Source organism: Amphiura filiformis, chromosome 14 (genome assembly GCF_039555335.1).
Source record: "Amphiura filiformis chromosome 14, Afil_fr2py, whole genome shotgun sequence".
Classification (NCBI taxonomy): domain Eukaryota; kingdom Metazoa; phylum Echinodermata; class Ophiuroidea; order Amphilepidida; family Amphiuridae; genus Amphiura; species Amphiura filiformis.
The window spans coordinates 53,657,053-53,667,648 of NC_092641.1; the positions used below are offsets into that span (position 1 = coordinate 53,657,053).

General features: G+C 39.9%; 3 protein-coding genes across 3 annotated transcripts; all 3 read right to left on the bottom strand.

Moving 5' to 3' along the window:
- Positions 1–4,096: 4,096 nt before the first annotated feature.
- Positions 4,097–7,055, bottom strand: LOC140169498 (uncharacterized). Its single transcript, XM_072192761.1, has 3 exons — positions 6,016–7,055; positions 4,381–4,847; positions 4,097–4,290 (listed from the first exon to the last, which is right to left on the bottom strand). Exons 1-3 carry the CDS (start codon positions 7,053–7,055, stop codon positions 4,097–4,099), a joined length of 1,701 nt encoding a protein of 566 aa, XP_072048862.1.
- A 23-nt stretch (positions 7,056–7,078) lies between these two features.
- On the bottom strand, positions 7,079–8,932 carry LOC140169499 (uncharacterized). Its single transcript, XM_072192762.1, has 2 exons — positions 8,285–8,932; positions 7,079–8,032 (listed from the first exon to the last, which is right to left on the bottom strand). Exons 1-2 carry the CDS (start codon positions 8,930–8,932, stop codon positions 7,079–7,081), a joined length of 1,602 nt encoding a protein of 533 aa, XP_072048863.1.
- A 716-nt stretch (positions 8,933–9,648) lies between these two features.
- On the bottom strand, positions 9,649–10,143 carry LOC140169500 (uncharacterized). Its single transcript, XM_072192763.1, has one exon. The coding sequence runs from the start codon at positions 10,141–10,143 to the stop codon at positions 9,649–9,651; it is 495 nt and encodes a 164-aa protein (XP_072048864.1).
- Between the last annotated feature and the right edge of the window lie 453 nt (positions 10,144–10,596).

A 10,596-nucleotide genomic window follows, 5' to 3' on the forward strand; every position in this document is an offset into this window, starting at 1 on the left:
TTGTCATATGATAAGATGTGTAAGGCAAGGGGGATATGACTTTTCTTAAGATATGACTATTTTTGATGAATTCTTCCAAATATTTCAATTTTTCGACACTGTGACATTTGCTGATGACGGTGAATCCGCAGTATGGTAGATACTCCCCCGCACTGTTGATCTTGCCTCCGTCGAGACGACGAGCTGAAATAAAGACGAGAGAAATATGAAAACAATGATTTTACTTGAGTTATTTATTATCAAACAGAATCACTTAAACTGTCATGTCAAAAAGGAGCTATCATAAAAGCACAATGCTGAACATCCTACAAATGTATGTCTCCATCAAAGACGTCAAGTGGCTGCAGCAACGGGTCCTCTATACAAAATAAATGCACACAGCTTGTGCCCTCCAGATCTGAAAGCAGTCAGAATAGCTACCCGCTCCAGCTTGTCCATGCCTTGCCATGCTCTCACAGTACCAGTTTCTAGAGCCATATCTACTGGCAGAACCTTCATTTACACTGCAGTTCATGTTTGGAATAGCCTACCAGATGGAGTAGTCGGAGACATATCTAGGCACACCATTCATAGCTAGTGAGACAATTTTATTGTCAATAGCATCTGTTTGTAAATCTTTGTTAGTATCCCTATTATTCTGTATAATAGAATTTTGGAATTAAATCTAATACTGGAACTTACTTTTTGCAACTATTCAGCATCGAAGTGGTTACGTAATTCTCTTGGTTACCGGATCACGCTACTTTGGTATGCCTTCGAGTGCCATATACTTTATGTGGTGATCATTTCGATCGTGGTTCATTACTCTAGCGCGTGATCCCGTTGACATAGTAACATTACGTCACTTCGATACTGAATTGCGACGTTGCGTCTGGAACCACCAGTCATCAGGCAACTGATCCGCTGGGCTGGTCACGTGATAGACGGCTAGGTATCATCCCGATGGCCCGGTCCCATGCATGAGATAAGTTAAAATGGAGTCCCCCTTTCTTGTTCAGCGATGGTTGCTCAATGCGCTCCCAAGTGGCTTCATTTATGAATCTCAATGCCATTGTTCCTCCTGATCCAAATAACGACTTCCTTGTTCTTAATGGAGTGTCCAGTAACGAGGAAGTCGTTACTCTGGATCAGGAGGAACAATGGCATAGGAGAGGCATAAAAGAAGTCATTTGGGAACGCATTGAGCAACCACCACTGAACAAGAAAGGGAGACTCCGCTTTAACTTATCTCATGCATATGACTGGCCATCGGGATGATACCTAGCCGTCTATCACGTGACCAGCCCATCGGGTCAGTTGCCTGATGAAGTCTGGTGGTTCCATTCTTTTCCATTTTTATTATATTCAATTTCAAGGATTATAAATCGTACTTACATGATGTGGCAGTTAGTGATCGTTCTTTCCCGTCTTGTCGCATTTTCAACTGTGATTTCACGTGTGTGTACTTTTCTTTGTTTTTTATTACACTGATTATACTGTAAGTGCCAAAAACTATGAAACTAAGAATTAAAACAGGCAATATGGTTGTAGCACGTATTTGTCTAAATGCCATTTTGAAAACCACACAAATTCAATGATTAGGCCTATAGCACGTACACATAATTTTATAGTTATGAATATTTAATAAAAACAATTTTCTACAGATGCTTTTTCACAACATTTTCTCATATGAGCATGATGTTTTCTCATGCATTTTCAAAATCAACACCAAAAGAGATTCATGAATATGCATATTTAGATAACAATGTTTTATACGGTTTAGACATACTAGACAAGACCACTTCGTGTTATTGAAATAGATCATAAAGGACCGTTCATTATTAATGCCGGATGAGGGGGGGGGGCGAGGGGTCATGTGATTTTCACATTGACAAACAGGGGAGGTATGTGATTTTATTTTTCCTGATAGGTGGTCATGTGAAATTTAGTAGTTATTCACTAGGCCTATACCCCGGTACCAGTATTCTAGAAGGCCACAGCAAAAAGACCTAAAATTTGTAGGTCTTTTGGGGGGAAAATGTACATCTCCAATGCGAAAGGTCAGATTTTTCAAATGATGGTTGGCTTTTCCTCTCAGCTACATACACTTTAAGTACATAGTGTAGGGCCAACTTGGATAGCTCCCAGGTTAATTATGCAGATGCTTGGTAATCTTTTGACTCGCGTCCAACAACCAAAATACTTGACTTCAAGTGACAAATTAGTGCACAAAAGGATACACTTATAACATGAAACGTATCTTATTTATTACTACTATCTGCACTTAGCTTTCCTTTACATATCGAAGTCTTTATATGTTGAACAAACGGTAAAAGAATGTATTTTACCGAGAGCATCCTACAACAACAAACTTAATTTTTTAACATGGCAGCCTCCAGTAAATTACATGTGATTGATGGGCTGCAGGCTATGTTTAGCTTACTTCAAGGGCGCTCATCACATAAACAAACATGCCATAGGAATGCAATGATTAAGGATGCACAACACTTAAACAAACTTTGAATTTAGGGAAATGGCATCAACATTCCGGCGCCTAATTGTCTGCTACCAGCAACAATTCTTCTTAAAACATAGTTTTGGTGTGCCATTTACTGACAAAACTGAACCTTTTACAAGAGGTGCCTTTGTGACCCCTTAAACATCAAACTTGACTGATTTTGAAACATGAATAAAGTTTATGAAATCAAAACCTTTATCTGAGATTCACTTGTGTGATAAAAAACTTGTATCAATGCTAATGATTCAAAACAAAAAACAATTTAAAAAAATCCAAGTGATTAAATCCAAAAAGAAAAAGAAACTGAGTTTTGGACATTTAAAAAGTGATTTTAACTTTAAATGAAAGAATTATTTAGCTTCATTTTACAAGTTAGATGATGCTGCACTCAAGAGATAACTGCCTATGCCAACCAAAATTACTTGAAACAAAACCAAACAAAGGCCCACACAACAGGCAAATTTTGGTGAGATTGGAAAAGCCAACTGAACACATGGGATACTATTCAAGTGCAACTTGATCACAACATATCAACATGAACACAACAATGTTTAGTTTGTAAACTAGAAATGCAGTCTGTTGCTGTCCTTTCAATCAAAGTACATAACTCTTTGCATGCGAATATCTTGTTTGGTACACCTTGTAAATGAGAATACAACTTGATATAATATGACTGCCTGTGCACAACCATAGCAGCCATGAGAAAAACACAACTTGATATAATATGAATGCCTGTGCACAACCATAGCAGCCATGGCCCAAATTTGCAAATTCAGTCAATGCAAACTCAGTCAATCCAGGTTATAGTCAAAACACCAGATGCTGATAGGATGCATTTACTTGCAAAGTACATGTAGATAGGAATACACAATTACAAACTTGAGTGAAATTATTTCAGACCTCGATCATGCATACCCTTTGATAAATAGCAGAGCAATAATTTCAAGAGAAATCATATTTGAGCATTATCGAGATTCCAAAATACACGCAGAGAACATTACTTTCAAATGTGTATCCCAAATATGGATTACATGTAGATCACTGTACACAACCAACAAATTGTGCACACATTTTAAGCAGTAGAATACGATGTAGAATCTTGCAAATTAACGCTCCATGGGCCTGTGGTGTACCAAACTTTAACAAACTTGCTAATGATGCACACTGGTTCCATCGGTACAAATTGCATGCATAGGATTCTTCTTTACAAAATCAAAATGTGGTGATCTAGGTGTCAAACATGTTCATTCTTGATCTTGACGATGAGTTGGATACGAATCTGGCAACTTCACACTAAACGCAGACACGTCGCTGTAGAGATGAATCACCAGTCTTCACTTCTGTAGTACAGGTAGGTTCATCTGTCGTCACATCTGGTAGATCTCATGATGAATTTGACAGTTTGCATCAGTTGTTCCAAAGTGAAAGCAAGGTGTCAGCTTGCCTTTCATGGCAATTTTACGTAAACTGATGTTTAGTCTTATTTTATATATCAGCTGATCCGTAGCTTAGCCTCCAGACTAAGTGGCAATTTAGCTTAGCTGATACTTTTTGGTTATAACGGTTTCAGTGACTTGTTGTTATAACACTATTAGTTCTTTACAAGTCCAGGCGTTTCACTGGTTTCAATGATCGTCGTGGTCTTGCTTCTGGAGTACCTGACACTGATACAGTTTCATTGTTGGTAGCACTGGACGTAGTTTTAGGCTTGGTACTTGGGTTACCCAGTGCTGGTACTGGTGGATGAGCTGAAGTAGATTCTTTCTTCACTCCTATATCTTGAACTGGGACTTCTGATTCCAACAGCAAACACAGTTTATCAATGGGTCTGGTGAGAATGCTTGTCCTAGTTTTCACTCACACACGTCGAACCAGTCCATCACTTGCAGGGAGAGTTTCAATCACCCTTCCTAGCGGCCAGACGTTTCTGGGTGTAGATTCATTTACAACCATGACGACATCTCCCACCTTGGCATTTCGCTGTGGGTGAATCCACTTTTGTCTTTGCTGTAACTGAGGAAGGTATTCTTTGATCCATCTGCGCCAAAACAGGTCTGCCAGATACTGGACTTGCATCCACCGACGCTTGGCATACTGACTCAGCTTTCCTGCAGTGGCTGGTGGTAAGATCATGTCACTCCTTAGTTGAAGAAGGTGATTTGGTGTAAGTGGCTCTAAATCAGATACTTCTCCAGGAACATTGGTGAGTGGTCGGCTGTTAACTATGGCTTCTATCTCACACAGTAATGTATGAAGAGAGTCATCTGTTAGTATTTGTTCCTTTATAACAGAGCATATCACTTCCTTATTGTCCGTATTTGACGTTCCCAGATGCCTCCATGGTGACTTCCTGCTGGTGGATTAAAGGTCCACTCAATCTCTCTTTACAGAAGGTAGTCATGGATTCTGTCTTGATTCCAAGCGGCAATTTCTCGGCGTAACTCTCTTTCTGCCCCTATCAAATTGGTGCCATTGTCAGAGCGGATCTGTTTCACTTGGCCTCTTCTGGACACGAATCGTCGTATGACATTTACGCAGGCATCGGTATCCAAAGACGCTGCCATTTCAATGTGTATAGCTTTGGATGCAAGGCAGACGAACACTACACCATATCGCTTGACTATACTACGGCCTTGTTTAACTTCTAGTGGACAGAAATAGTCCATTCCAACTCTTGAAAATGGTGGCTCTCCTGGAGTGACTCACTCATCATCTGCTGTTGTACTTTTGCATTCCTCTTTCTGCAGGTGATGCAACTGTTGATAACCTTTCTAGCTGCTGCATTAGCATTTGTTATCCAGTACTTCTTATGCACCCAGCAAACACAAAAACGTTTTAAAAACGTTTTAAATAAGTTATATTTTGGCTTTTGGTTTAGGTAAAAACGTTTTAATAACATTAAAATGTCGGGTTATATAAAGGTCATGATAACGTTTTAAAACGTTTTGCATGAAAACACACTACAACAATATTTTTAAATGTTTTCAAAAAATGTTATTGTAAACTATTTTTAAAAACATTGTTGCCAAATATTGTGTCAATACTTAAATAACATTATGTTAAAATGCTTGAACCCAGCAAACAAAGAAATGTTCTTAAAATTGTTTTTTCAAAACCTTTTAATAACATTTAAATGTCGGGTTATATAAAGGTCATGAAAACGTTTTTAAAACGTTATTGAAAATATTTTGGGCAAACATTTTTCGCAAAATATTTTGTCAACCCCAAAATAACATTATGTTTAAAATGTTTTGAATCAAGTTTTCAAGAATGTTTTTGGAATGTTATTAAAACGTTTTTATACCCTTTATATAACCCGACACTTAAACGTTTTCTGTAAAACATTTTTGTTTGCTGAGCAGAAGATTATCAAAAATGTTTTTAAGGTTATGTAAACGTTTTATACTCTTAATATACCCTTTATATAACCCGACATTTAAACGTTTTCTGACAACCTTTTATAACCTTTTGCGAATGATGTCGAAAACGTTTTGTGTTTGCTGGGCAGGTGAGCCAACATGTGGTTTCTGCCCCCATGTCCAGTTGCTTCATGAACGTCATGTAAAATCAACTTTGCAATGTGGGACTTCTTTGGTATGATTGATGGAAATTTTGTCTTTTCAGGTAGAGCTGACTTAGCCAGTCGACCACCTACTCTGATTACTCCATCTTCTATAAATGGATTAAGTCTGTAGAGAGGACTTGCTTTCTTAATCTTGCTAACTTGTCGTAAGTCGTCTTCTGGCTGACTGTCATCATTTCTCAATTGCAGCTCTTTTAGTGTCTTAATTTCTTCTGGATATGCCTTGGTTTGGACATATACTATCACAGCTTTTTCTGCTTCTTGCATGTCAGCAACATTAAGCGAATCTGTAATGTTGCCATGCTCTTCATTCTCATCATTCTTTCTACCATCATCATCTCCATTATCAACTCTATCATCATCTCTATCACGACAGATCTTGCGGAGATGTTTCTTGACTCTGAGGATCCATGCAACACAACGACAAAGTTGATACCATGAGGAGAATCGTGTAAGTAGTTTCTCCATTGTATCTGTTGCTTCTTCTGTCGACGCTGTGTTGACTACTAATTTCTTTTTAACTTCTGGATCATCAGCTAGCTCTTCAGCGCTGTTTCCAATGGTAGTCTTTGGCCACTGGTTTTCTGCTTTGTGTAAGAAGTCTGGACCATCAGTCCACCTTCTATTCGTGAGGAAGCAATCAACGGCTAAGCCCCTTGAGCAGTCGTCTGCAGGGTTTGAGCTGGTTCCTACATACTTCCATTGGTGTGGCTGGGAGCCATCTCTAATCAATGCGACTCGATTAGCCACAAAGGTGTGGAATCTGGCGGTGTCATTGTTAATATACTTGATCACGGTCTGACTATCAGTCCAGAAGTATGTGCTTTCGACTTTCATCTGTAGTTCCTTTTGCAACATGTTGTTGACCTTTACTGCCATTGCAGCTGCAGTTAACTCTAGGCGAGGTATAGTTATGATCTTCAAGGGAGCAACTCTTGCCTTGTCTGTCAGGAGAGTAAGATGCACTTGACCCATCTCATTAACAAATCGTAAGTAGCTCACTGAACCATATCCTTCTGACTTGCATCACAGAAGTGGTGCATCTGGACTTCACTTTCTTCAAAGTCCTTGGGCTTGAAACATCTTTCGATGGTGAAATCTGACAATTTCGGTACTTCATCAAGCCATCTTTCCCAACGGGTCAGAAGCTCACTAGGAATAGGCTCATCCCAACCAAGCTGCAGCTTGCTTAAGTTCTGCAATATTTGTTTTGCTGGCAGGATTGCTGGAGCAACAAATCCTAGCGGGTCATAGATGGAGCTTACAGTTGCTAGGATGCCTCTTCTGGTAGGAGGTTTCTCTTTCACTTTAATATGGAAGCCAAACCTGTCGGTTTGTGGTGACCATATCAACCCCAGCACCTTTTCTGATGGCAATTCTTCATTCTTCAAATCTAGTGTCTTTGTAGTCTCAGCTCTATCGTCTTCAGGGACTGACTGCAACACTTCTCTGGAGTTACTCAACCACTTTGTCAACTTGAAGCCACCATCCTTACACAAGCTGGTGAGATCACTGACGAGTTGAATAGCTTTGCTTTCACTTTCGATAGATTTGAGGTAGTCATCGACATAGAAGTTGGGCAGTACTGTGTTGCATACCTCTTCACTATATTTCTCCTTACCATCATCAGCGGTCTTTCCCAGTGCGAAATTTGCACATGAAGGTGACGAAGTTGCACCGAACAAGTGCACATTCATCCTATATTCCTTCAGAGGCAGACTCAGGTCACCGTAGGGCCACCATAGAAATCTTACTAAGTCTCTGTCTGATTCTGGTACACGCACTTGATGGTACATTGCTTTTATATCTGCTACAACTCCAACAGGGTGCTCTCTAAACCTCGTCAACACACCTACCAAGTTGCTTGTCAAGTCGGGTCCTTTTAGTAATTGTGAGTTTAAAGACTGGCCCATGTACTTCGCCGCACAATCAAATACAACTCGCAGCTTGCCCTTGGTGGGGTGAAACACCCCATGGTGGGGGACATACCACACCTTGCCATCCTTTCTATTGCATGCATCTTCATGATCTTTGGGCACTTCTTCTGCATAATCATTTTTAAACATATCATTCATGAATGTAGTGTATTGGTCGTTGAAAACCGAGTCCCTTTCTAACTTCCTTTTCAGATGGCATGCCCGCAATTCGGCTTGATGTATATTGTTCGGCAATTTCATGTCATCATCTTTGAGCGCGAAACCTACTTGGTAGTGCCCATCTACATACTTGATTGATGCTTCTACTCTGTTTAGGAATTGTCCTTCACTCACACTTCTCTCGGGCTTGTCATCAATGATTCGCTCATTGAACTCAGCGTTGTAGAGTTTCTCTAATTGCTGGTCAATAGCGTCATGTGCTTTAATTCTGTGGATGACTGATGTCCTTTTGTGTTCTTTGTTTTTGACACCATACACTGTCCATCCAAGTCTAGTTTGGCAGGCGAAAGATCCTTCACCTTGGCTATTTACTACATGTATTGGCTCAAATGCTTTAGGCACATTATTTCCTATGAGGAGACCAATATGGCATTGAGATTCATCACTTAATCTTCCTAGCTTAACTTCTTCCATATAAGGAATTGCATCAATATCATCCTGGTTGATAATGTCAGCCAAGTCACCAGGGATCTTATCTTGTGTGTATGCCTTTGGAAGAGAGATGATATTATTTCTGTTCATGTCAGAAACTTCTAAATCTTGGATGATTTCACTGTCTGCTATGATATCATCTGTTATGGTTTCAATTTCCAGCTTGGTTTTCTTGCCTTTAACATGTAGTTCCTTTTGCAGCCTTTCAGAACAGAATACAGCATCACTGCCGTTGTCGAGGTAGGCGTAAGTTTCTACAGACATTCTGGAAACTCTTGAGTAGACTATGACTGGTATGATTGTGGGATATGATTCACTTGATTTAACTCCGGCGCCTGTAAAGCTCTGTAAGCAACTTCATCAGCCTTCTGTGTCTCTTCCTGTTTCACATGTAGCACTGTTGGATGGCGCTGTTTACATGTCTTGCAGGTAAGCTTGTATTTGCAGATTTTACTGTAATGTGTTGCTTTCTTTAGGCAGCCAAAACAAACTCCCAACTCTCTCAGATACTTCAACCGGTCACTTATAGGCTTTTCCTTCAATTTGTTACACATTTCCAAAGTGTGATCTTTACCCTTGCAGTATGTACACGGCTTGTCGGCTCCTGGGCTACTTGACGACACATTTGGCCTGGCTCATGGACTATATGACATTACATTTGGTCTGGCTCCTGGACTATTTGATGTCACACTTGCCGATACAGCTTCTGTGTTTGTTGCTAGATTTCTTCTAGCTTTATAAGTCTGATAGTTTGGGTTTTTTACCCTTTCTTCCTTCTTAGTACTATCTTCCTTCTCCGTCACACTTCTACCGTAGGCAGCATTAGTTGCGATTCTAGCCTGTTTTTCTAAGAAGGAAGTGAAGTCTTCAAATGTTACCACTTTGTTTCTTTCTTCTTCTACATAATCTACATGTCTCCTCCATCTGTCTCTCATACTATATGGTAACTTCATCATCAACATTCTAATGTTTGCTGTACTTTAGCCCAGGCTGGTCATGGTATTTTTGCATTCCAACAAAAATAATGACAAATCTTGTAGCCCTGAACTATCACCTTTCACATTTGGCCACTGCCTCATCTTCGCTAAGTAAGCCTCTGCAATCTTGTGCTTATTACCATATTTCCTTTCCAGCAACCTTTTTGCTTCCAGGTAACCAACATCATCATCCATGTGAATACAACCTTTCACCAAACTGTTGGCTTCACCTCTTGTGTACTGTTCAAGATAGTACAGGCGGTCTCTATTGCTTTTGCTCTTATTTTCGATTATGAATTCGAAGGCTCTTTTGAATGTAACATACTGAAGCGGGTCCCCAGTAAATGCCTGAAGTGTGCGTTTTGGTAGACTCGCTTGTTTATGTTGTTCTACCAGCAGCCTTGTCAAGTTGTCTTGGTTGCGTGCCAAATTTTTTATGTTACTGGTATCTTCTTTCCCTTCTATTGGCTCGCTTGTTACATGTTGCCGTGGCAACATGACTTATTTTTTTCACATCAGGCTCTGGTGACGAAGTTACTCTATGACCGTTCTTTACTGATGAAGGCCCTTAATGTTCATACTGTTCACTGTACTGTTCTTGACCATACTGACAATACTGTTCATCAATACTTTCATATTTAGTGGCAGACAAATAATGTGGGGGTATTCTGTCCCTGTACTCTCTGATTCCTCAGGTGCTGCTGCAGGAAACAAGACTTCACTTAGTGGTGGAAAGTTGACTTGCATAACTTGACTGGTTGTTAACATGCTTCTAGGTTGAACTTGTTGACCTAAATCAGTATGTACTTTACCATCAGTAGTCATACCCACTGCTGGCTGCTCTTTTGCAGGCCCAACTCCATATGTGTGTATTTTGGTCTTGCCCCTGGATTTAGACCTACAGCACCAATTGTATCATGTTTAGCTAGGAACTTGCCATCAATTTCTTGA

Excerpts from the sequence above, each read along its gene's own strand:
- LOC140169498 (XM_072192761.1), bottom strand. The coding sequence starts at position 7,055 with ATGGGTCAAGTGCATCTTACTCTCCTGACAGACAAGGCAAGAGTTGCT. Across the intron at positions 4,848-6,015 it reads CATGGGGGCAGAAACCACAT|GAAGTCACCATGGAGGCATC; the intron begins GTTGGCTCACCT and ends ATCCACCAGCAG. Across the intron at positions 4,291-4,380 it reads GATTGAAACTCTCCCTGCAA|AAGTCCCAGTTCAAGATATA; the intron begins GTGATGGACTGG and ends TGTTGGAATCAG.
- LOC140169499 (XM_072192762.1), bottom strand. The coding sequence starts at position 8,932 with ATGTCTGTAGAAACTTACGCCTACCTCGACAACGGCAGTGATGCTGTA. Across the intron at positions 8,033-8,284 it reads ATGTAGATGGGCACTACCAA|GGCAAGCTGCGAGTTGTATT; the intron begins GTAGGTTTCGCG and ends CACCCCACCAAG.
- LOC140169500 (XM_072192763.1), bottom strand. The coding sequence starts at position 10,143 with ATGTTGCCACGGCAACATGTAACAAGCGAGCCAATAGAAGGGAAAGAA.